Source organism: Coturnix japonica, chromosome 1 (genome assembly GCF_054131305.1).
Source record: "Coturnix japonica strain WE chromosome 1, WE-NBRP24, whole genome shotgun sequence".
Taxonomy (NCBI): Eukaryota; Metazoa; Chordata; class Aves; order Galliformes; family Phasianidae; genus Coturnix; species Coturnix japonica.
Window position 1 is genome coordinate 160,763,450 of NC_140663.1, and position 26,185 is coordinate 160,789,634.

The following is a 26,185-nucleotide window of genomic DNA, read 5'->3' on the forward strand; positions in this document are numbered from 1 at the left end:
TAATTCCAGCACTGAATACCCACAGAAGCAAGAATCCCTGGGATTTCCTTTCTATTCCCCCCACAAAACTATCATCTCACTGCCAGCCTAAAATGAAAGTTTTCATGGCGTGCAATTACAGGGACTGCTTCTAGAAGATGAGCTAGGAGCTGCAGCAATGAAGAAATTCTACACTGACAACCAAACAATGTTACTCCTGAGAAAAGCTCTGTGCCACTTCATTGAAATACACTGCAGTTTTAACATTATTTTATCTAAAGCAGTACACAAAGCACCTATACAAATCCTTGTTAAAAGAAAATATTGCTGGATTTCACTGACACTTTCCTCTCAGGCTGCTCTTCAGTTACCTCAGTATTGAGTAAAGAATCATCACCTCACAGAAATGATTAATTTATTATTGCTCCCTCAGCCTCACAAGGTCCTTCCCTGAGCCTTCACAACCAGTCCCTACCTTTACTACCCCAAATAACCACCTCCAAGCAAAGCTGTTTCACAACTATTTATAAGTAATTTCTAGCCAATATAAAACTTTCATCATCTCTCTCATAGAATCATAGAATCAACAAGGTTGGAAAAGACCTAAAAGATCATCCAGTCCAACCGTTACCTCAGAACCTTTCATGGGTCCACCACCTCAGCTGTCAGCCCACTTTACTAGTTGGTGGCTTCTACTTTTCCAGTAACTCCTTTGAAAAAGTCACTGTTGCCCCTTCCCAGTCATTTATGGCTCAGTCTGAAGCATTGGGTTAGGATCTGTAGTCATCAATCCATTATATTTTTTAACTCCTTCAGATGTGCAAACATCTCACCTTGACAAGTGACCACCCTTCAGTTTGCTCAGGCAGCACCTACTGCAAGCATTGCAATCCAAGATCTCTTAAGACATGCTTTAACTTCCAACGCTTTAAGTTCTTCTGTAACACACAAAAGCAAAGCTTGTTTCCTGCTGTCATTTCACCTTCTCTAAAGGCTTCTTCTATAGCTCAGCGGTGCTCTGGTTCTACAGGTAATATTGAGCTACAGATGCTTCAGAACAGGGGAGAAAAAGGAAGTTAAGTGGTACTTCAGTGGACTGTTTAACCTTGTTTAGATCCAGCATCTCTCCAAATGCAAAGCACAAATCATGTTTGTCACAGCCCCCAGCAGTAACACTCAATCTGCTCTGACATCCCACTGCAGACCAAGCCATCAGTTGTTTGTGGGTCCCATCTGATTCATAAGGAGCTACTCAGAGTCCCCAGAATTTTCTTGTTATCTCCCCCTGGAAGAGCATCTACCTAAACTAAATTAGGCTACAAGCTTTTCATTACTGCTTGCTCTGCAGCCACTCTAATCTTACACAGGCAAACGAGAGTCAAGCAGATGGAAATGCAGCAGTAATGCTGTTCGGTATTTTTGTGCGTGACCCTTAGCTATGCCTGGAATTCTACCTGTATAGATTCCAGTGCTGCAACAGGTGCTTTTTGGGGGGGTTGAACAGAGTACTTTGGTATCTGACATTCATCTGTAAGTCAGATAAGCTCCCAGTTGAGGTGAATTAACCCAAGAGTGAATGGCACTGTTGGGGAACTCATTTGTGAAGGGCTGTTTTGTTTAACGCTGTTTAAATAGGGTTGCAGTTCACTCTAAAAGCAAAGAGTTTGAACTCCAAGCAGTTCAAGTACAAAAAGTTAGATAAGGTTCAAATTACATTCAGGGACAAACCTGCTGCCTTAAAGTCCACGCAAGCAGAACTCGCCCCAGTTGCTTTTATTATCCTCCATACCTTGTACAGTAGCTCCGTGAGAACAACTGTGTTCATGAAACCTGATTTTCTGAGGCTTCACTGGGGGATTATCCAGTGTCTCAGTGCAAACTCTAATTGAAAGTACACCTGCAGCAGGGGCTATCTTTCATTGGACAGGGTTTCTCTCCCAGAAAACACATCCCAGCCAGAAACACAAAGCAGAATCTGAGGATTTAATGCAATTCAGATCCCTTTGTATTTGAGTTCAGTTGCACATATTATTCAAACACATTGCAATGAACTGAGTCTTCTTTTTATTTTTTTTTTTTACAGCAACTCTCAAGTGTCCTTTATTCAAATGTCAACATCTTGTACGCAAGGTGTTACAAGCGCATAGAATGGAGCACTCCCAGAAAAACAGGCAGATTGTCTCAGTGACCTTTAGTTGTGTTCTTCCATATTGACAGAACATGTGCATTTTTTTCCAAGACTCGTTTTAATGTTGGATGTTTAGGCTATCGTAGTAGTAGATAAAAAAAATAAATCACCACGTTCTTTCAAACATTTTGGTCTTTAAAGAACACACCTACATCAGATACATCAGATCCCAGTTTACCATTTCTATGGGAATCACTGAGCCACAGCCTGAACCACTGATCGAGCACCTGGGAAAGGACCAGGTCAGCCCTGGGAGCACAGGTGAAGGCAATTCAGCTGTGTGACAGGAAGGGGTAGAGCCCGGCTGCCCTCTTAGACCTCACTTAAGGGCTGACTGCCACTGGGGGAACCATCTCTTTCTGGAGATCCCTTCTTGGTGAAACTTTCCCCTGCAAGCCTGGAATCTTCTAATATAGATAAGCAATCTTCTTCCCCTCCCCTGTAGCACCTTTCTGTTATGCCAGTTCTTCCATCCTTACACCTCTGGTGAAATATCTTTTCCTATCATACTGATCTGTCCAATTGCTGCACTGTTCTTTTCCCACAAATACTGAATTGACCACCCAATGCCTCTTACTACATTACTTACCATCAAGGTAGTTAAAAGCAATTGAATGGAAACTGTTACCTGAACAGAAGCTTCTTGCTGTTCAAGCATTACAAAACAGTCCCTTGACATCATTGCCAGGCTCTTGCAGTGTAAGGGAGTGGGAAGGGGGACACAAGAGTCAGATGATGGGGAGAAGCCTCAACCTTCCTCCCATCCATCCAGACCAAATGGGTTTCTCTACTCTAAACTTTTCTCCCCACAGTTCTTCCATTTCTCACCAATTTGCAATTTAAATTCAAAGAGAAGCTGGAGCTGCACCTACCAGCATTAAACACACACAGGTAGGAAAAGCAGCCTCCCCAGGTGCCCAGGTGCATTGCCGAGCCCAGTGTGCATTCCATATCATTGCAATTCCACAGCTATAAGGTCCACTGGATAATGGCAGACTACAACCACCAGGCTTCAATGACAGCACAGACACTTCAGTAATCTGGGAGTCCTGGGGAAGTGCCTGTCCTGGTACTGGCCATCATTACAGGCTGCTGGGCTAGAACCTCACATACACAAGCCCCAGTTTCTGTGCCTTACAGGTGTTTCTATTGTAGTTTTCAAATTTCTTAACAATTTCTACATCAACAGTCTGTAAATTACAGCCTTTCCAACTCCTCTTCTAAAGGACATTAAAAAACAGACACAAAACAATTGTAAACATTAATGTCTAAACACAAGAACCCATGAATACCCAAGAGCTGGAGCAAGCATACAACCTCAGTGCCATTTGACCAAGGGCAGCACTCTCTAACAACACACACTTTCTCTACAGTCAGCACCCTCAAAACTTGTTAATGAGAAACCAGGCATAGCAGCACACGGCCCTATTATTTACATGTTCTATTATTCCAGTTTGTAACCTAGAATAAAGCAGATATCAATCTCCGCTTTCACACCCTGCTCTCTGTGCTCGCTAATGGCCTCAGATAGCAATGAAACACTCAAGGCTACACCAGCTCCACCTTGCTGCTGGCTACCAACAATAATTGAGGCATGTGGCAAGATTACAAGAAGATTATACCAAAGAAAGCCCAAGGATAATAATAGGATAATAATAGTCTCGTGCGGGTTGGAAGGGACCTTAGAGATCATCGAGTCCAACCCCCGGGATTCGAGCCTCTGTGTAGCAAAGCGGCACTTCTAGGCTCACCAAAGGGCTCACGGTGAAGATGGGAAATTTGACCTTAAAAGATATAAAGCCTGGAGACGCCCAAGAGGATGAGAAGGGAAGGAAGCAGATGGGAAGATAGCTAGCTATATGAGTTTTACAAGAAAAATTAAAGAGCACAAGACTCAATGCAACACAGCACACATACCTCATTATGCAGATAGAATTTAATTAGGTTTCTAACAACTGTGGTAATGGATCCAAAAGAGACTCGGGGCATATATTTTAACAAGATAATACAGACATATTACATAGGCACTAAATAAAGTCTGTGGCACTTAGAAATTGCACCCTATTGTTCACAGGAGCGGCAAGCCAAGTGCTTGCATTCTGACTTCACAGCTCTCATCCCCTGCACATCATCTGCACCCACTGCTTCTGTTCAAAGGAGTTCAGCTTGACACGTGAATACAGGTAAGAAGAAAATGCATTGTGTTTCTCAGAGAGAAGACGAGCTGTTTGTCAGTTTAGTTTGAAAGCTAACAGGATGAACTCCATGATACAGCTCCAGCAAAGGTTCAACGCAGAATTAATCTGGAAACTGGAAGCCTAAGTCTGTTACTTGCCTTCTTGCCAAAATTTCCTTGCTGGACTCATTACCTCTATTTGTGGCACTCCCAAACTCCACACTCTTCTCACTAAAGTCAGTTTAATATCAACACTGCCCAAAATGTCATACTGAAGATGAAGCAGACCAGTAGCTCATTAGATACCACTACTTCCTCCACCATTGCTTTTTGTTGTTGTATTTAACTCATGCAGAGAGTTTCCCTCAAGGAAAAGAAAACCACATATGGATTTGATTGTTTGTAAGGCACAAGTTCCCAACCATGAGCACAGCCTCCAAAGTCCCCTTTTCCTGAACGCTAAGAAGAGCTTCCAATAACACACTGGAGATGTTACTGCAGGCTGGGATTTTCAATTATGCCATTTTCTGCTGTTGTAATTAAAGAGTTAGACATGGCCTAACAGTGATGTTCAATAGTTTCTTACTGTCAACCAAACCACAACCAATAAATGGGAAGAACAAGTATTTGGAAACTATCCAAACTGCCACTGAAGCAGACAGCCTTGCTCGATGGCACAGGCTTTGCTCAGAGACCTCAGACATCAGCTGTATGCTAAGAACCGAAGGCAAAGGGCAGCAAATATAACAGCGCAAGATCAATTCCATTAAAGCCAGACACCACTGAGGAGTCAGCACACTATTGCCATGCTCTGCCAGCACAGAAACCACACCCTGAGAGAGGTCACAAAGCACCTACTGCATGCTCTGAGACAAGGGACAAGCCCCCCAGTTTCCCAATGCCTCAACACACTGGAAGCCAGTTCCTAAGGAACTTAGCAGGAGTCTGATCCCATCAATTAAACAAACCAACCACCTCAAGTCTGCATCTTCCAGCCCAAGAAGCTAAAAAACACTGGCCTATTTTCCAGTTCTGCTGTAAGTCAAACAGGTAGTTTTAAAACCTGGGTTGAGCAGCATTCCTGAACGAGCACCCAAATGGCACGCAGAGCAGCTTTAATGCAGGAAATAACTGAAATTCCCCTAGACAATAAAAAGTAAACTGCCCTACTGCCACCAGAGACAAGAGTAAGTTTACTTATGCACAGACTGATGTTGAGCACAGCACACCATCCCCTTCCTGCCAGTAGAACAAAGTACCACCTCCATACACTCTGCTGCAACAGCAGTCACCAATTCAGTCAGCCTGCACAGAGCAGGTGCAGGGCCACCAGCACCACTCGAAAAGCCAGGAAGATTTTTTTTTCCAACCATAGGGGCTATAAAGTTGATGAGAAAATGAATGGAAATAAGAACTTGGGATCTGAGTGCAGCTCTGCTGCAGACCATGTGCCACACAGCTCAGCTGTAGCACCAGATGTGAGTAGTCAACTGATGTGATGTTCAAGTTTTGGCAGGGACTACATTAGAAACATCCATGGTGCACCTGGTGACCCCTTGTGCAATATTCTCAACACAACCAGTCCAGTCCCAAAGCCTCACCTTGCGGCAAAGGACAAGGCATGGCTGGATTGGCTTTTCTGCTGGTGCAGGGCATAAAAACCATGTTACGTCTTCATCCGTATATCAAGAACATGCAGCTTCCTTCATTCCTTTTAAGGTTCCTTGCTGCACCAAAATGGCCGTGCCACTGTCCGTCAAAGCACTCCAGTAGTTTAACAACATACTATTACATCCCTACTGTTTGGACCCATCTGGAGTACTGACCCCATCTGTAGTACTGTGTCCAGGTGTGGAGCCCTCAGTACAAGAAAGACATGGAGATTTTGGAAAGGGTCCAGAGTAGGGCCACGAAGATGATCAGGGGGCTGGAGCACCTCCCCTATGAGGACAGGCTGAGGGAGTTGGGTTTGTTCAACCTGGGGAAGAGAAGGTTGCGGGGTGACCTCATTGCAGCCTTTCAATACCTGAAGGGAACTTACTCCCAGGAGGGGAGTAAACTCTTCGAAAGGGCTGACAATAGCAGGACATGGGGAAATGGTTTTAAGTTAAAAGAGGGAAGATTTAGGTTGGATGTTAGGGGGAAGTTCTTCACTAGGAGAGTGGTTAGGCCCTGGAACAGGCTGCCCAGGGAGGTTGTGGATGCCCCGTCCTTGGAGGTGTTCAAGACCAGGTTGGACGGGGCCCTGGGCAACCTGATCTAGTAAATGCGTATGTTTGGTGGCCCTGCCAGGCAGGGGGGTTGGAACTACATGATCCTTGAGGTCCCTTCCAACCCAGATCATTCTGTGATTCTGTGACCCATACCTGCTGATCTAGTTTTGCAAATGCAATCAGCAAGAAGGGCTGAAGACCGCTGCTATACAGCAGACACCAGCTCCTTCTGCTTGGAAGATGGATTTTCATCACTGAGTTTTTAAACACGTTTGCACAGGATGAATTATTAAAATATAGTTCTACTCTGTGTTTGTCCTATTCATTAGATATCTGTGTGTAGAATGTCACTTAAGAAAGAGCAGCTTCAATATTGTTAATAAAACATTTGCAGTCCCGTAGCACGAGCATTTAATAAATGTAATGTATAATAAACACGGGACTTCAGTTACTTAAAATAAGATTTAGAATCATATAATGAAATTTAAAGTAAATGCACACCTTTAAGGGAAAACGCATGCAAATTCAACAGAAAGAAGGAACTTCATGCACAATGGAAGTCTGGGCTGGGCAAGAAGTACAAACAGAAAGGATTCTTCTCCAGCATCATCCAACATTTGGGGAGATATTTCAGCAGTGATGTTTGGTGTATAACGGTACTGAAGCACTGAGCTCTATCTCTCATACACTCACACTGTGTGATGTACAGTTCCCACCCATACGCAATCATAGTGTCAGGAAACTGAGCTGCTATTAGAGATCTGCTTCTGTAATTCGTTTCTTTGTGATAAAGGAATCAAAATGGAAACTTCCCCTTCAATCCTAATTCCATCCACATAATTTAAGGCCACCTATGTACCACATATGCTAGAGAAGCATCCACAGATAGTTATTTCTTCAGTGTTTCAGATATTGCCCAAACGCAATTACTCTGCATATTTGAAAGAGAGTTCTCAGCAATCTGGCAGAGAAATGGGAAGTGCTGGAGGAAGAGGCTGGAAAAGAGACACTGAAGAACACCTGCAGATAAGGAGATGTGCTGCAACAGCTTACCTAACTCACCACAGCTTATGCCCTTGCACCCCCCTCGAAGAGAAAAATAATCAGACAAGGTAAGAATTACCCACTGCAAATAGCCTGAATGATTCAAATCTAGGGTGTAAGAAGTAGTTAGTAGTTAGCTGAACCCCAGCAGCAGACAGAACCCATGGCGAAATAACAGCACTCCAATGAATAGCGGTGCGTGCAGAGCCGGGCAGCAGCCCCACCGCAAGCGCTCTGCAGGCAGCACTGAGAGCTTACATAAAGGGAACCCGATCGCATTTCTGCCTTAGCTGACCACAGCCCGCTCTAAGCTGATTTACCACAGGTAGAAATAACAGCCGGCCTTTCAAACGCACATCCTTTCAATGGCAAAACGCGGAGTTGGATGAGAGGGATAGAAAAGCCGAGTAGGAGAGAGCAGCAGGACCTGTTAGAGCACAGCGCTGCCTTCGCCCCCCACAGCCCGTTGTTCTGGTGCCGACGCCGTGTTACCGATACCGGGCGATACACACTTGTATCTTTCTATACAGGATTTCCGAGGGGAGATTCACTTTCCGCGGTCTGTACTAAAACACAAACCTTTTAAAGCATCCTAAAGGAGACTCGGGCTACAGGAGCAGCCAGCAACAACACCCAAAATGGTGACTACAAGGAATAAACCAGACAAAAAGAGCTCAAAATGAAAAAGGAACGGAGCTCGGCTGCAGGAAGCAGGTGGCCGGGCAGCCATCTGGGGGCTGCTGGCTTCTTCTAAAGGAAAACCCTCCGTGTGCAGCCTCTTATCCCAGACACGGCATTGCTCCTCCAGCGGCCGCCAGCCCGGCACCAGGGCGGTGGGGGAGGAGAGGGGGGCGGTGGTGCCGAAACTCGCTCCGTCGGGCAGGAGCCGCAGGGGCCGAGAGGGACGAGGCCGGGACTGGGGAAGTCAGAATGGAGCCCCGCTCCTCACTCACCCGTCCTTGCGCTTGGCTTTGTAGACATGCCCGTAGGTGCCCCTGCCCACCTTGCAGCCCTCGTACTCGAACAGGTCCTCGACCCGCTCCCGCTCGCCGGTCAGTTTCACCTTGAAGTCATAGTCCATCTTCGCCGACCCGCGACGCCTCTCGGCAGCCGCGCACCCCGCCCCGCCACCCCCGGGCAGCGGCAACAGGAGGATGAGGAGGACGAGGAGGATGCCCCCGTGCCGCCCCGCGGAGCATGCAGGGCCGGGCGGCGGCGGCGGAGCTGCTCGCTCCTTCCCTCCGCGCCCCGTCCCCGGCCGCTCCGCTCCCTCCCGCCGGCTCGCGGCACAACAGCCGGGCTGCGCTCGGAATACGGCGGCCGCGCCTGGCCGCACTGCTGCAAACAAGCGTCGCAAGCTCCAGCACGGCCCCGCCTTCTCCAGCCCCGGCGTGCCTTGCGGAGCGGGGCCGCGATGTGCTGGGAGCTGTAGTGCCGTGCGACAGCCAGCTCCAGCGTTCTGAAAGGAGAACAGCGTTTTCTGGAACGTTCTGAGAGCGTTTGTGTTTATCAACAAACATACAGCCATAGTTTGGAGCTGGGTCTGGAGAGCTGTGTTAGCACGCAGCCTCCCCACAGACATTGTGTGAAGCAACGGAGCACCAAGTGCAAGGAAGTAACCTACCCCAGAACCCAACACGTAACAGCATAAATAAGCTCTAAAGAAATTAAACGACTGAACAATTGAATAAACCGGGTTTATGGAGCTCACTTGGAGAAACTTAAAATTAGTTTGCTGAGGTTTGCTGCCCTCTACAGGCTGCTACTATTATCGTCCTACAAGTACCGTGTGCTTGGGAAAGATGCTTCTGCAGCGCTATAATAACAACGTTAAAGAGTTCCTACTGTTATTTTGGTATTAAAAGAGACAAATATCAGACAAAGGAAGCCAAAGCACACTGCAGCTTTGAATAACTGATTATTCGCGGTGTGATGAGGAACGTGAATAGCAGGGGTTGGACTTAGTGAGTAAACCTAGTAGCACAGAGTAGCGCTGAGCATCACAACAGCCCGATATTGCAGCGCTCAGAGGGATCCGTGCTGAAATCCCCCCTGTGTTAGTCACACCATCGCTGTCCCGGCCGTTGGCCTCTGTCTGGCTGCGCATGCCCGGGAGGGGGCGGCGCTGTGCGGAGGGCCGCGCTCGGAACTCGCTCTCTCGGCTCCCTGCAGCCGCCCGGACCGCAATCGGGGTTGGAACGCCCGCTCTCTCGGCCAGGGGTCGGTGTCTTTCCGCTCCCGCCGCCGGGAGGGAAGGGGAGAGCAGAGCGGAGCGGGGCCGGGAGCCGGGCCGTCCCGCGGGCTGCAGGCGGAGCGGGGCTCCCGGGGCTCCCCGGCCCCTCTTCGTGTCGGGCCGCCCCGCGGCCGGACGGCGGCATGGACAACTCCCCGGCTCCGCGCCGCGGGTGATGCCGCTGCCCCGGGGGCGCGGGCGGCGCTGGAGGCGGCGATCCGGCCGGTGGCGGTTAGTGCGGGGCCCGGCCGGGGGAGCGTGAGGAGGCGGGGGGACGCGGCCTACCTCGTCCCGTCTGGCCGGCCGGGTGGTTGGACGGGAGAGGTGTCGGTCACCGCCCCCGGCCTCCCCCGATCCGGCTGCGGGCTGCGGGACGGGGCCGGCCCGGAGGTGCCGCTGCTCCGCGCCTCGCGTGGCGCCTGGGCCGGAGAGAGGGCTGCGGGGCCGCCGCTGCCCGTGGAAGCGGGGGAGGCCGCGGGGTTCTGATCGCCGTGCGACGCTTCCTTTGTCTGCCTTCGCTTCCCCCTCCTTCCCTCACGCACGGACCATTTCTCTCCCTCTTTCTTTTTTTTTTCTTTCCCTTCAAGTTGGGTGAGATCATCTCGCCCGGAGGCTGAGATGAGATGTGACGGAAATCTTAAGTGGTCTCGTGGTCCGCGAGGTTTCCTCATCTAAACTCAGTTGTCGTCTTGCAGTAGGGTGGTAGGCGTTCGGAAAGCGCATACCTCATGGCATGGGGGGCAGGGAGCCTTGGAGAGGGGCCAGAGCCTAAAAGCGTGTCGTATGTGCGGCTTGGGTAGAAACGATCATCAATAGTGGAGAATGGGCCAGAATAGAGGTGAATAAAGAAGGAAAGGAGTTAGTCTTGGGCTGGAAAATGCAAGCGAGTTGCTGGTATGTGGCACCTGTTTCTTTGCAGTGGAAGAGTAATCCAGAGCTCTAAATGGGTTTTACATTTTGATTTCTTAGTAAAGAGCCTTAAATTTTCAACTCCTTGAAATATTTTAAAGGCCAAAGTATTTCATTTTGGTGGTGTCTGATAACAAACATGGCTAGTAGCTGTCATCCTTGCAGTTATGTTAAGCAGATGGGACAGCCAAAGGCTTCATGCTTCTTGTGGTTTCTAAGTGAGTCGCTTAAGGAGTGTGAGTAGTCACCCTGCCGTCCCATTGTCAACAAAACAGAGTTTACTTGAGTTTTTGTGGGTAGTAGAGTTCCAGATTTTGCATGAATGCAGGAGGAAGAGCAGAGAATCCCTCTTTCACCCAGCAGTTTAAGTTTAGGTTGAGGGAGTCTACATGCGATGGGCTTCTCATCTCAGGAACCTACGTGTGAGTTTCTCTGCAGCAGCCTGGTGCTATAGGCAGGAAGTCAGTTAAGGTATGGGAGCTGTAGGGCAGGCACTAATACTTACTGTTAGGTTTTCCTCTCAACAGCAGCATTACGTGAAACTAAATAAACTATATCTGTCATCTTCCATGTGCTACTTATCTCAAGTATTAAGTCAGCTGGAGGCAGAGGCACTTTAATACTTACTGTGGTATGGATTAAGCATTTTCTTGATGGCAGTCAAGCGCTGGTGCTGTCAGGATAGCAATAGTGCTATAACCACATGTTGAGCAGAGGAGGGATTTTGTTTGGGGGAAGGCAGAGTAGTGAGATAAAGAGCTGGCTGAGAAATTGGTGTTTAGAAATGTGCTGGGAGAAGTGACCTGATTTGAGCATAGCCATTGTGGTAAACAAGAGCCAATATTTAACGGCGGATTGTAAGGCTGAGCACAGAGGGTGACAGTAAATTAACAGACCCTGCAAACATGATGGGAACAGAAAATGTCTTGAGAGGGGGTACCCAGATTTCATGTAGTTTAAGTTAAATGGGTTTAACAGCTAGGAGGGAAGCATTATGTACATCCAAATGCAGCACTGGATGCAGGAGACAGATGTATGACAAGATTGACTGGCATGGTTGGAAGTGCAGTTACTTGTGGTGAAGGGGGAAAAGTGGCAGATGGGGTGGAAAATGAGGAGACCAAGGATGCATCAGAATGGATCCCACAGAGAACATAAGCAAGGTATATTAAATGTATGCCAGCGTCTGCTGTTGGCAAATACATTTCCTGATTCTTCGTATCTGTTGGCAGCAGTGATTAAGATTTACTCTTTAATGAATGTATGTTGATTTGGTTTGCTTGTTGGCTTGTGAACTTGTCTGTGAAGACTAATTACTTAGTGGGAGTGTGCTGAGAATGCTGTTCTGTGTTTTCCCGTTTAACATTTGAAGAGATTGACATGCTGGTGAATTGACCCCTCAAAAAGGAGTATTTACCCAATAACTTCTTCTCCACGATTAAACAGAGTACTAGTGCTGCATGGCGATTTCTGATAATCTCATTAGAGAAGTGATCTGTTCTGTCAGTTGTCTACCACAGCAAGTATTACAGATGGCTTTTGTTAAATGTGAAGCCCCATTGAAAGGATGACACCCTGCTTTCTCTTCTTTAAAACTGAGTATTGAAGAACAGGTATGGCCAAGAACAGGGCAATTCATTCCTTTGTTAGCTAACGCTTGGACTAGAGATTGCAAGGAAAACGGCAAAGTTGTGTCAGAAAGTCAAAAGGATAACTTCTACCAAAAATATATCTGTAGGCTTTGTGCTATGGGAGTGGTAGTAAGGACAGAGATAATGCTGTAATGTGCTTATCATAAACATTTCAAGAGTTCTCCAAAGCAGTAACTGTTTTTTTTTTTTTTGGAAGTCTACACTGGGTAATTACAGAACAATGTTTTCAGTGTTATTTAGCTTCTGAAGTACTACACGCTGCTGTTTTACTTGGGAAAGGTGAAACACGTGTTTTATTCTCTTAATTTTTGATAACTGTCCTTATATAGCAAAAAATAAACCTGTCATCGCTATTGTATTTTATAGTCTGTGTACCAACTGCAACACCTTTCCCATGAGAAAAAGAGACTTAGAGCTATTTTTGTACAAGTTAGAAGCAAAACACTTGCATAATGGACGACACTGGTGAACTGACTTGGCAAATAACATAGTTTGGTTCTTAATCACCTTCAGCTATTTATTAATAAACTAATTTAAATGAAAATGCTAGGAACGTCTCACCATAAATTAGATAAAATCGTACTGTAATTATTGTACGGTCTAACCTTCCAATTTTGTATAAGGCAGCCTGGCATCATGGATCGCTCCCGGCACCGTGCAGAGAATGGCAATGAACAGGCATCTTCACGAGAGCGTGGTTATGGTGAAGATGAGAGACAACGACAGCTGGAGCGCCTCAGCAGGGAAGAAGCCTATTACCAGTTCATCAATGAACTCAATGAAGAAGACTACAGGTTGATGAGAGACCACAACCTGCTTGGCACTCCTGGTAAGATGTATATACCTTCAGCAGAAAAGTTGTACAGTGAGGTAATGTCAGGCTCCACATTTAGTAGAAATGTGAATTTCTATTTAAAATTAATGATAGTCAGTAAAAGTTAACTTTAATAGATGCTGAAGCTTGAAAAAAAAATAATGACTTATCAGTATATTGGTAATATTCAAACCCAGATAATTCATACTAAAGTATATCTGGCAACTGATACCATCTACTTGGACTTCTGGAAGGTCTTTGACATGTTCCCATACCACATCCTTATCTCTAAATCAGAGAGTTATGAGTTTGTAGGGTGGACTGTTTGGTGGATAAGGAATTGCTTGGATGGTTGTAGCCAGAAAGTTGTAGTCAGTGACTTTGTGTCCAGGTGGAGGCCGGTAATGAGGGCTGTCCTCCAGGGGTCTATCTTGGGACCAGTTCTCTTTAACATCTGTATCAGTGACATAGGTGAAAGGATTGAGTGCACCTTCCACAGGTTTGTGATGACACCAAGGTGAGTGGTGCAGTTGATAACAGCAGAAGGAAGGGATGCCTTCCAGAGGTACCTTGATAAACTTGAAAGGTGGTCCTAGTGAGGTTCAACAAAGCCAAGTGCAAGGTTATGCACTTGGGTTGAGGTGATCCCAGGTATGTTCACAGGCTGGGAGAAGGACTCCTTGAGAGTGGCTCTGTGAGGAAGGACTTAGCGGTCCTGGTTAGCAAAAAACTTAATGTAAGCCAGCAGTGTGTACTTGCAGCCTGGAAGGCCAATGCTGTCCTGGGTTCCGTCAGAAGAGGAATGGCCACCAGGGGGAGGTGATGGTACCCCTCTGTTCAGCCCTTGTGAGGTCCCTTTTGGAGTGGAATGGTTGTGGCTGCCCTGTCCCTGGAGGTATTTAAGGCCAGGTTGGATGGGCCCCAGGAAACCTGCAGGGGTTGGAACTTGATCCTTGGTGTCTGTCTCAATCCAGCTATTGGAGGAGGTGGTTTGACATGTGTATACCCAGAGGAAGATGAAGGCAACAAATGAGGCCAATTATTTATTACAAATTCTGTGCTACTAAGGAATGTGGGTAAGATGGAGTAATGGTAAAGAGAGAAATCCTAACAAACAGTTCACAAAGAAGGTGATAGTCACCATCAGGGATCCAGCTACATCTTGTTGGTCCATAGGGAAGCAGCAAGTCAGTATTGTCTTGACCTGCATGGCTGCAGTTTGGCGGAGTGGGTACCTGTTCTTCCTTGGAATTCTTTGGATTTTTATCCTCTCCGTAGCATCCTTTTGGTTGCCAGGGGCAGCAGCTGATTGCCAGGGACGCTTCTGTTTGGTTCGTCGGGGCAACAGTAGTTGCCATGGATACTTCTTTTTTGTTGGTGAGGGGCAACAGTAGTTGAAACAGCATGTCCGTTGTACATGCCCTTTCCACTGGGTAATCAACAGCAAATCAACAGTAGATCACGTGATTGTCACACGGTGGGCTGCTAGGTATGTGCACTGACTGCGTGGTGACCATCTCCTCCGAGACCATCCTCGTAAGTCAGCTTGAATGTCCAAAAGAAACAACAGCTGAAAAGGTTTCTCCTGGTTTCCCAGCAGCATGTTTCTCTTACTACTGTGCTTATGGTAACTGTTAACCCCAAAAGCTTGTCCAGCAGGTTATGTCTTGGATGGGTACCGCTGAACAAGCTTTGAGCCAGAAACGGTTCCAGCTTCTCACAGGGTCCCTTCCAACCCAAGCCATTCTATGATTTTATGGTATCTGTTTGTCTGTGGCAGTATCTTGGGCTTCTGATTAGTTGTTGAAAGTAAGCAGGCACTTGACACTCATTCAGTATCACACCTTCCCTTCCTAGTAACTACGTCTTGTTATCTGCTTACTTGTCTTCCAATTTCACACTAGTGCTCTTTGCTTTTAAGTTTAATTTTACTTCCTTTCCTTCAAGACAGAAAATATTATTTGTGCATGACTCTGTTCTGTTGATAACTGTCTCATCTAGCAGTGTGATCAAAATGTAAACTTATTTCAGGGGAAATAACAGCGGAAGAGTTGCAGCAACGTTTGGAAGGAGCTAAGGAGCGTCTGGCATCACAGACTGATCTGGAAAACAGAGAAGGTGAAGGTAGAACTGCTGGAGGTAAACATTCTTCCTTCATATGCATAAATAGTTCATACAGATAATTAAGGGAAGTGATGACTAATTTCAGTACCAGCCATTTCAAGTCATTTTTCCACTCTGCCACTGAAATGTTCTCAAGTAAGAGATTTCCTAATGATAAAAGACAAACTTAAAATAAATTCTTATGGAAGATTTTAATAGGAGCCACTAATTTCTTCTCCTGTTTTCCTTTTGCTAATGTGTCTAGGAGTGCAAAAAGAAAAATTCTTAGGAAATTTCATTATACATTAGGGAAGTTAGAGAAGAAGTCAACTGGTGAACAGTTAACCTTTCTTCTGTTTTGGTTTTAATATCTTATTTCTGTTTGTTGTAACAGTGAGGTTGATACTATCTATGCTTATCAGTTCCTCACCTGTATTGTCGCATTTGACCGTTTCCTTTTCTAAAAGGATAACATCTTAGTTTTTCTCACTTTATCAAAATTAGTTTACAAAATTACCCTCAAATCAATAGCTTAAGTGAGATATGGATATTGGACAACTGGCATTGCCTTTGGGCCATCTCTGAGCGCTTCCTCAGAAGAAGCTATGGAGATATATTAATTTCTTTGTACCTGCTGGTAAGATCAAAATTCCAGCTTGAACTTAGCAATTTTGGTGATGTTTCTATATACAGCATGTTTTCAGCAAAATTACATTGTCACTGGGAGGTAGCTGTCCTGCTACTGAAATGTTTATGAAGTCAGAGGATTTGGAATGCATCATAGTGTGCTAAGAATGCATTTGTGTGAATGCTTGCAGTTCTTTATTTCTCTCAGATTCTGATGTTCTTGCAGAAAACTCAAATGGAGATTCTTTGCTTGAATGGCTGAACACATTTCGTCGCACAGGAAATGCCACTCGTAGCGGACAGAGTGGGAACCAAACCTGGAGAGCTGTGAGTCGAACAAATCCAAACAGCGGCGAATTTCGGTTTAGTCTTGAAATCAACATAAATCACGAGCATAACAATTTTGAAACCACTGGTGAAGAGTATGTGGGTATAGATCATAGCAGAACATATTCAGAAAGAAGACATCAAAGAGCTGTCAGTCCAATAACCGCACGAACAAGAAGCCAGACAAGAAGAGAAGCAAACAGCCGGGCTGCAAGCACTGCACGGACCAGGTCTTTAAGAAGTTCTGTGGTGCAAAGCTCTGAAGCAGCCTCTCATCCAGTCTCAGGGAGGCTCAGGAGTAGAACGAGGGAGTCGACTGGCCTTCGCCAAACAAATACTACACATCACAGTTCTACAACTGCTGATGAACAAAGAGAAATGACGGAAAGAGGTACTTCTACAAGAGTCGGAAGGCGCAGTAGATCTAGAACTAACGTTCAGGTGAATGGAAACCAAAGACTGGAAATTCTACGGTTGAGGTCTACTTTGAGTAGCCGAAGCCGCTCTCCACTGCAAAGGCAAAGTGGGACTGCTTATTCTGAAGAACGTGGGCAGAGGCACGATAGAAGTACACCACAGGCTAATAGAAGCAGAAGGCAAACAGTGCAGCATCCTCAGCAGCCTGCTGAAGAACAAGCAAGAAATAACGCTCAGACGCCTCATCTTTCCTCTGCACCCCCATCCTCAGGATTAACTGCAGAAGAGGAGGAATCTAGTAGGCCAGTAGCTGCTGTTAGAAGGCATCCAACAATTACACTAGATCTTCAAGTGAGAAGAATTCGTCCTGGAGAAAACAGAGATCGGGACAGTATTGCTAGTAGAACTCGTTCTAGAGTAGGAATGGCAGAAAACACAGTTACTTTTGAAAGTGACAGTGGGGGATTTCGGCGGACGATATCACGATCAGAACGTGCAGGTATTCGAACCTACGTTAGCACTATACGGATACCTCTTCGTCGGATTTCAGAAACTGGACTTGGTGAGCCTTCATCAGTGGCTCTTCGATCAATCCTTAGACAAATTATGACAGGTTTTGGAGAACTGAGTTCTTTAATGGAAACTGAATCTAACTCAGAAATGCAGAGAGGTGCTCATCACTTAGCAGATGTACGGGCAGAGCAGAATAACTCAAGTTTAGTAAACAATAGCAGTGATCCAAGTGAGGTTTCTTCTCGGAACAGGCAGATAGTAGAAGACAACAGTGAAAGAAATGGACAGAGTGATGATACACGACGCTATGTTAGCGGTAATGAAAACCAGGATAGCAGACAGTCTCAAGATGCTAACAACCTAGTGGAAAATGGAACTCTGCCCATCCTTCGGCTTGCTCACTTCTTCCTGCTGAATGAGGACGATGAAGATGAGCGTTTAAGAGGTTTAACCAAAGAGCAGATTGACAATCTTTCTACTCGGAATTATGGGGATATTCACACCGACGAGGAAATAAGTAAAACATGTAGTGTTTGCATTAATGAATATGTAACAGGAAATAAGCTTAGGCAGTTACCTTGCATGCATGAATTTCATATTCATTGTATAGATCGCTGGCTTTCTGAAAATTCCACTTGCCCAATTTGTCGGCAGCCTGTATTGGGATCTAATGCCACAGACAGTGGCTAAAATCATTTGTACTACTCAGTATTCAAGGATCTACTTCTGCTCTGTTTATGATGAGCCAGATCAAATAAAGTGACTTGCATAGGGGTCCATTTGTGTGGGGAGTTTTGTTAGATTTCTTTAAAAATAATAGGGAACTTGTCTAAATCTAGTAATGTAAATAACTATTTTTCTCCAAGTGCAGATCTAGGAGTACACGTAGAACCAAATGATATCGGTAAAGTTTATATTTTTTTAGGTAATTTTGTTATGCTAAGCACTTTTGTAAATAGAGAAATGCAATAGTTAATCGGTCCTGCTTATTGTATGGTTTTTTTAACAGTGTAACGGACTCACTTTATTTAGATTACAAATTGTTTCACACAGACCTACCACTGTGTTGAAAGATTAGTGTCTAAATAGCCATTCATTAGCTTTTTGTTCTAAGAACAATTTCTTTTACAGAGTCTCTTGCTGGATATGTTTGCTAAAGATATTTAAGTTACTTGAAGTGCTCATTTTAATATACAGTATATTTTTTTGAACATCAAATATCCTTTCCAAAAACTTGCCAATTTGGTTCTATTTAAAATTTTTATGGCAATTTTTGCATGTGGTTTTACACAATGCTTAACGCTGACAAGTTCATGTTCAAAAGCGGATGGGTTAGTGATATAAAATGTACATAATTAAAAACTGTCTTTGACAATCGCTGTCTTTTCAGTACAGACAGCAGTCACGTTGATGACAATTCCAAGAGTGTGTCTTAACAAACCTATTTGCTCAAAGAGTAAATGAGCATTGAGAAAGCCTTTTTACTTTTCCAAATTACTCAATATTCATTTTTTTTTAAACTTCCTTAGTTTAAAGAAGGAAGCAATTCCTCAACCATTATACTGTCTACAATATGCATGTTTTGTGCATCCTACTCAGAAAAACAAAGGCTTGAAGTTTTTTTGTACAGAATTTTAAGGTACGTGTGTTATTAGTCCTCTTAAAACATGCCTGAGGACCAAATGGCAAAAGACACTAAAAAAGGCAAAATAAGCTTCCTTTGAAGTCCCCAAATTACTGTATCATTAGATATTAAACTTTATACCAGTAACTTATAAAGAAATAAAGTTGCAAAGCAAATAACCGAGGCTTTGTGTGGATTATTTTTGAATGGTATCCTGTACATCGCTAAGAAGACTTATCATAGAATCATAGAATTACTCAGGTTGGAAAAGACCTCAAAGATCATCAAGTCCAACTGATTTACTGTTGATTCTCAGTTTTTTTCCCCCTTGTTTCCCCCAGGTATGTACTCGTGTTTCCACAGTATGTGTTAGCTGCTGTGGTAGGTTAAGAGAAAAATCGAGACAAAGCACTCTGAAGGCTTTTGGAAGTATGCTGAATGTTAGGCAAGCTCATCTTTCTCTGAGGAATGTACATCTCAGTCTGTAGAGAAAGGCAGAATTATTAAATACATACATGTATATCTTGAGTAGATGAAAGAATATGTACTGAAGAAGTTTGGACTTTTCTGACTATGGACTGCCTTCACAGAATCACAGAATGACCTGGGCTGGAAGGGACCCCGAGGATCATGAAACTCCAACCCCCCTGCCTGGCAGGGCCACCAAACTTCCACATTTACTAGATCAGGTTGCCCATGGCCCCATCCAACCTGGCCTTGAACACCTCCAAGGACGGGGCATCCACAACCTCCCTGGGCAGCCTGTTCCAGGGCCTAACCACTCTCCTAGTGAAGAACTTCCCCCTGACATCCAACCTGCCTTGACAGGATGTGTTTCAATTAGAACACTTGGTTAGGCAAACCTGGAATTGAAATGTTACAATCCTACCTTAAGAAATTGGGTGACTTTTTCAGGTTTGCACTTAAAAAGTACCTCCAGGTACTCGATCTGGGGGTTTCTTGATCCAAGTCATCTTTGTGTTTAAGAGCTTGGTTAATTTATTCCCCATGCATTTCCTAGCAGCTTTCAAACTCACCTGTGCTCTTGATCTCCACGGAGATTTGATTACAGAGTTGATAAGTTTCGTTTGTGCGAAGCATTTGTTTTGTACTCAACTTTTTACTCTTGAAGATCCATAGTTCTTATACTGTAAAATGCCACATCACCAAAGCAACACTTCCCCATTCATTTTGCTAATTCTAATGCTTTTTATTAACAGAAGAGTCCTAAATCTTCTACATAGAAGCTATTCTTTATTTGTAACTGTCCTTGTTGCTCTTTAGTGGAAGGACAGATACTCACGCAGCATTTAAGGTGTGGATGCAGTAGGCATTATGAGGAGATAGAACAATAATTTATTTTATCCCCTCTGTGATCTGAATAATTCCTGATATGCCAGTTTTGGTTTTAATTGCTGCTCAACACTGAGCTGATATCTTAAGGAAGCATGCAAGAAGACTTCACCGTGTCTTTCCTGAGTGCTGGATAGTAACTCTAGAACTGGCTACTGCTGTGAGTTTTGTTTAGTCCTTTTCCCCAAATAGGAATATGAGAGCTGAATGTTCAAATTCTGTAATGCCACAGATTTTTGTTCTTTTCCTGTATGTTGTCACAGTCCTCCATCCCACTGAGGTGCAAATGGTTCACTGATCTACAACTTTCTTTTCTCCTCTTCGAATTCAGCATATTTGACAGCTTCCTGTGGATGTTTTCCTTTAATTTACTTGACTTTCACCAACCAATTAAGAGATGTTATCTGGTGCAATTCTCAGCTTTTTGTAGCAGCGTTCATTAAACACATCTTTCTCCCTTTTCAAAGTAACACTTGGCTAATGCGGAACTGTATTTTTCACCCTTGCTGTGCTGTACTTCAGGAATGCTCTTCGTAATTGTTGAACATAGAGAGGCACAGGGCTATATTTTTTCTGCTTCCTATGGTCTGCACTGAGGCAGCAGGAGCAGGATACTTTCCAGCCTTATTTCTGTGCAACAGCAGCCCTTCTCAGGTTTGACTGTACAGTCTTAACGCCATACTTGATATAAGAATCCTCAACATTTGAATCCTCCTGTATTTACTATCTTGGTTTGTCTAATAAGGAAGGCATAACTTTGTGCTTGGTGGTGCTGAGGTGTGCCAGGTGGCCTGGCCCTCACTCTGTGCATGCAGGGGTGATGGCAGAGCTTAGAAGACTTTCCTGAGGAGAGAAGTCCTCTGTGGCAGTTTTGGGACTCTACTTTTTTTGTGTTAGATGCAGGGCCACCTGATGCCTGTGGAATGGCATTGTTGGGTGGGATTCAAGGTGCCTTGATGCTGGAAGTTACAAGTATCCCCTTTTTAAATGCACTGATAGCACTAATTTATCAGGTTGTATGATAACAACAGGGCAAGCCTGTTTTTTACTCTGACCCTATAGGAAAAGTCTTTAAGCCATCTTTGGATTATATCTAAGAGACATTTCTTACTGGAAATGTGCTTCATGTGCAGAGCTGTTGGCAGTCGGTAGCTTTACCGACTGGCCAGAGGTAAAGAGGTAGCTTTATTTTTTGGAAGGAGTAAGATGTTAAGCGACTTTTATTTGGTGACATTAAGAGAACTAATTTTGTTCATATGGAAATAAGTTGGAAAACATGGGCAGAAGTTTTAAAAACAAAAAATCTTCACTTGAAATGCTAATTTGAGGTCAAGTGGCAGCACTAATCTAGAACATGTCTGGAGAGTCTTGATGCTGAAAATAACCCAGAGAGCTGGATTGAACCCTCAAAAAGGTACAGAGATCTCAGGATAAATTAACAGGGCTTTTCTTATTTGTTCATTTTTGTTTTTTCATTTCTTGTGTGTATGATGTTATCAGGGACTTCCTAGCTGCTATTATGGCCATGTAGGCCTCTGTAATAGTTTCTCCATTAATAATATATAAACTAGAATTGGATTCCTGTGTTAGAAAATAACTGCAAACTATGCAGAAGTGTTTTAGTTTCTTTCCATCGGACTCTTTCCATCTTATTTATTTATTTATTTATTTTAATTCAATCATCTTAGAGGCAGACTGTTTCTGCCAAGTAGTATTCAGGATATTTCTAGATTATCATTTCACAAATGATAAAGAGTGTTCTTGCCAGTTTCTTTAGTATTCTGGCACATCCCATTGAAGCATAAAAATTATTTCTTTCCATACAGATCACTAAGAAAAGACATTAAGTTGATTGAATCTGCAGGATTTACCCATTCCTGAAAAGGCTTTGAGACCTGACTCTCCTGATCATACACCACTGCAGCGTAGGTTTTGGGGCTGAAAGCCACATACAGGATATTAAGGGAGAAAGGGAGCAAATGGCAGGAAGCTCTGTGTAATGTTATCCAGTTGTACAATGTGGTTATAACTATGCAGCTGTGCTTATCTAGCTTTGATCACAACAGCATACACAACAAAAGAAATGAGCCCTCTAACAGTGCAGCACCCAAATGTATATCTTTAAAATGAAATGTGTCCTTTGCTCTCCTTGGATGCTGTGCAGCTAATCTGACTTTGTCCTGTGTGCAGAAACCATCTACTAAAGATGAGAACTGCAAGCACCCTGCAGCTTTCCATCAGCGTGTGGTGGGAATGGTCTGAGCCCACCATTTGGAGGCACGTCCTCCCTCAAAGCAAAATTTCTCCCATTTTCTTCCTACTCCTGGGCTTTACTAGAATGTGACCAGTTAAAATAAGACCCAGAACAGGTTCACCACCACCCTGACTCAGTGCAAGCTGCCAATTCACATTCACACTTACTCTAGCAGGTGCTTATGCCACCACTAAATTTATCCTCTGTGTGATGTAAATTGCCTGAGGTACAAAACTGGAACATATACCTAACAAAACAATATGAACACATCTTTGAATTTCTTCTATGGGTTGAACTGCTCAAATATGAGATCATTTTGTCCCATTATTTTAAGCAGTCCTTTAAAAAGGCCTAACCTCAGGCATCTGTAATACACTGTTGGGATTCTCATCCTGAGGTAGGGACAGGTGTGTCACTTAGTATTACTTCCAAGAAAAGCTCTCATATATTACACTGTACCTTTCCACTTCATCCTTAGCTTTAAGTCCTTATCTAAGAATTCCATTAAAGTGTATTTCCTTATGCGGCAGTTGGTTCACCACATTCCCTTATGTCTGTACTGTGTTCTGATCTTTGACATGAAGTTACATCTCCTTTCTTGCCTCTTTGTATGGAAGCAGGTCGTGAGATTGATGTCCTTGAGAGTAGTGCAATTAGGGAGACATGAAAACCCAGCAATTACACTGATTGAAGCACGCTAAGTAAAATCCTGGCTGCGGAAGCTTCTCTGCCGAGCTGAGGCCGTACCGTCCAGCAGAAGAGGGCGCCCGACATTAACTGCTGTTTCCTGGAGGGGGGGAATTAAACAGAAGGCTGCGACCAAAAGCTTTCTCCTGCCCTGGCCCGGACTGCGAGCTGGGAACGGAGGCCGCTGGAGCTGTCCGTGGTGCTGAAGGGCAGCGCCCAGCGTAGGGAGCCGCTGACGAACGCAACCACGTTTCCACAGCTTTAAAACTATCTTTTGCTTATTACATCTAGTAGATCGCTTTTTATTGTTTTTTTCATTGAGTGCAAATATTTACATGAATTATACAGTTACGCTATATATCAAACCATTTCTCATTAAACGACAGCCCCGTCTGCAATAGCTGGTTCAAAACATTGATCAAGGCAGTATGTTTTTATTTTTAAATCCACAAGAATTAAACAGGCAGAATTTTCATTAAATTACATTACTCTGGTCCTGTAACTGACCAATACTATTACTGGTACCAACCACAAGCTGTGTACTGAGCTTGTAAGGCCTCGTGGCTGAAGCTTGCTGTGTTTGAGCTGTTCTTGACCAGTGCGAGGCTTTGTTTTTACATTCTTTGGTTGTAACAGCAGTATCTCTGCGAGGAGGTGTCCATCATTTGATTAACTTTATTGTTGATCCAATCATTTATATGGATAGTGATTAGGAGTTATTACTCTCTGAAAGTCAGCTAGCAAAGTGCAGACTTGAGACCTAGGTAAAACTGGGTTTAGGGATAACAAAAAGAACAGAGAACAAGGACGTAACATGCATGATTAGCATTACATGTAGGAAAATGGGGTGTGATGTGGAACTGTAGACAAAGAAAGAAAGAATAAGATGTAGAAGTCTGTTGGAAAACATAAACATATCTGCAGGGTCACCCTCAACCCAAACTGAAGGAAAGGAGCAAGAAGAAACTGCTCCACTTCACACTTCTCTCACAAAGCACTTGCTGAGAAGACACCAATGACATCTGCTGTTCTATGGAGACTAGCACCATCAGCCTCACATCTCAGAGGGATGCTTGAAGGGTGAGCGCAACACCAAAAGGGGAATAGATTCAAAGAGTGTGTCTATATAGAAAATGAACTGTTACATTTCGTTTTGTAATAGCATTCTCTTTCTTTTTTTCCCTCTTTATTTTCTATAATAAACACTTACCTAACAATTTTTTGATTAGACAATTAAGTTTTCTGTTACACTACTAAGAAATTCTATGTAAGTTGTGTTTCCTTTTTATTTCTTCTTCTTTTTTTCATAACAAATCCCCGTAGTTTGTTTGTCTGTTAGTAACTGGAACAAAGGACACATCTTTTGGATTTTGGGCTTAACAGCCTCTCCAAGGTCCCAGACAGTATCTGACACTGTTAGAAATAGAATCAAGATATCCTGTCTTCCAGTCTGGCACATTAACCACAAAACCATTCTTCCTGCCTTTGCTTTATTTATTACACTGAAATAATTATGCATACTGAGATCTTTGAAAGTACATTGCTATAAATACTAGAAAAGTAAGCACATTGTAATTTGAAGATCATCAGCTCCTTTCTAGTTTTCATCACATCATTCAAACCATGGAGCCATTATGATAGACCTTAGGGAATCATACTGTCATGACTCATGGTCCCACAATATACAATATAGTATGCATCAGCAGCATGACAAAGCCAGGCACTGCAGAACAAAATGACAACAGTGAGGTCTGCACAGGTTAAGAATATATTTCTTTTCTTGCAGCTCAGGGCTAACCTGTTACTTGTTACTAATGATTATGAGCTTGTGAAAGAAAACCACCTCAAGTTCACCTCAGGACCGCAAATTACCTTTCCTGCGGGCCCAACACTTTGGCCTTCTAAGCAGGGCTCAGTTTGAGACTCAGTTACTGAGAGAATCTGGCACACCTTGCTTCCTCACAAGATACCTTCACAGTATACTTTCTCCCTTTTACTCCCCATTAACTGCAATGCACGATTACACTAAGCACCCGCAGAGAGAGATACCGTAGACAGATCCTCCAATACTCACAGGCCATGCAGGGGAAAAATTGTTTTTTTTCTTCTGTGCCATTAAATTCCGTGTAACTAAGGCTTGGGAATCCACCTTCTACAGGGATACAACTCAGGCTTGTTGAAATAAGTGTGAGACAAGTAATTAAAGCTCTTTGAGGAGTCAAGGAGACAAGTAGACACTGGGATGGGCTGCCCAGGGAGGTGGTGGAGTCACTGACCTTGAAGGTGTTCAAGGAATGTCTGGACATTGTGCTGAGGGACATGGTTTAGTGAGAACTGCTGGTGATGGGTGGGTGGCTGGACAGGGTGATCTTGTGGGTCTTTTCCAACCTTGGTGATTCTGTGGGTGTTTATTGTTATATGTGAGGATGCTGAAGTGCAGCAAGGTTTGGAGGCTTGGCATAAATTATGATATTTGAAACAGTACCAAAATTTTCCATCTTGTACTCTAGCCATCTCCATATGGTAGAGTGGTTTGGATAATGATTTAAGGCCATTTTTTTTTTTCATAGACTTTCACAGTACTGGACATTGTTTCTTATGCAGCTGATCTTTCCAAAACCTCATATCATCTCTGATGAGCTTCTGCCTCTCTTCAGCCTACCAGAAGATACTCATAGGGAACGCAACCCCAGCAGAAAAGGCAGTCCGTTTCAGTGTGGCATTGCTGGCTGTGCTTGATTGAGACCAGTGTCTATAGAGACACTGTCAAGAGACACTTTTTAGTTGATATAGTTTATCAGTGTTAGGATGGGGAAGAATGGGGCTGCCCAAAGACCCCCATCCCTGGAGGTGTTGGATGAGCGCTGGGCAGCCTGGTCTGATAAGTGGTGTCCCTGTCCATGGCAGGGGGTTGGAACTTGATGATCTTTAAAGCCTCTTCCAACCTGAGCCATTTTATGGTTCTATCGTTCTATTTCTGTTCTATAATTTCTTTCCCTTTTTCTGACCTCGGGCAAACTCCTTATTGCAAATGCTGCACAGAGTAAAAAAAGGTGATGCACTCACTGATAA

General features: G+C 44.2%; 2 protein-coding genes across 26 annotated transcripts in view; one reads left to right on the forward strand and one right to left on the reverse strand.

Annotated features, from left to right (window-relative positions):
• The window catches only part of CDK8 (cyclin dependent kinase 8), a 61,329-nt gene extending 51,717 nt beyond the window's left edge, over positions 1-9,612 (reverse strand). For 2 of the 10 annotated variants that reach the window (XR_014942184.1, XR_014942183.1), the window contains exon 1: positions 8,554-8,976. Coding sequence is in view for 5 of the 10 variants with exons in the window: in XM_085536365.1 (XP_085392491.1) it covers positions 8,554-9,182 (629 nt within the window). In the remaining 5 variants the exon portion in view is untranslated. Of the gene's footprint in view, positions 1-8,179; positions 8,414-8,553 lie in introns of those variants that run through there. The other 8 variants (XM_015852122.3, XM_085536361.1, XM_085536369.1 and 5 more) reach the window with 5 other exon arrangements.
• A 104-nt stretch (positions 9,613-9,716) lies between these two features.
• RNF6 (ring finger protein 6) lies at positions 9,717-18,998 on the forward strand. 16 transcript variants are annotated; one of them, XM_085536359.1, is made up of 4 exons: positions 9,717-9,820; positions 13,022-13,223; positions 15,240-15,347; positions 16,165-18,998. In XM_085536359.1, exons 2-4 carry the CDS (start codon positions 13,031-13,033, stop codon positions 17,883-17,885), a joined length of 2,022 nt encoding a protein of 673 aa, XP_085392485.1. In that variant the 5' UTR covers positions 9,717-9,820; positions 13,022-13,030; the 3' UTR covers positions 17,886-18,998. The 16 variants fall into 16 exon arrangements, with proteins under 16 accessions (XP_085392485.1, XP_015707607.2, XP_085392484.1 ...); XM_015852121.2 differs by having other exon boundaries at positions 9,718-9,820; positions 16,147-18,998; XM_085536358.1 differs by having other exon boundaries at positions 9,728-9,820; positions 13,018-13,223.
• The last annotated feature ends 7,187 nt before the right edge of the window (positions 18,999-26,185 follow it).

What these genes read in the sequence shown, in the direction of transcription:
- RNF6 (XM_085536360.1), top strand. Translation starts at nt 11,842, where the DNA reads ATGGGGTGGAAAATGAGGAGACCAAGGATGCATCAGAATGGATCCCAC. An exon ending in CAACCTGCTTGGCACTCCTG is followed by an intron (nt 13,224 to 15,239) that starts GTAAGATGTATA and finishes AACTTATTTCAG; the next exon opens with GGGAAATAACAGCGGAAGAG. An exon ending in TGAAGGTAGAACTGCTGGAG is followed by an intron (nt 15,348 to 16,146) that starts GTAAACATTCTT and finishes TATTTCTCTCAG; the next exon opens with ATTCTGATGTTCTTGCAGAA.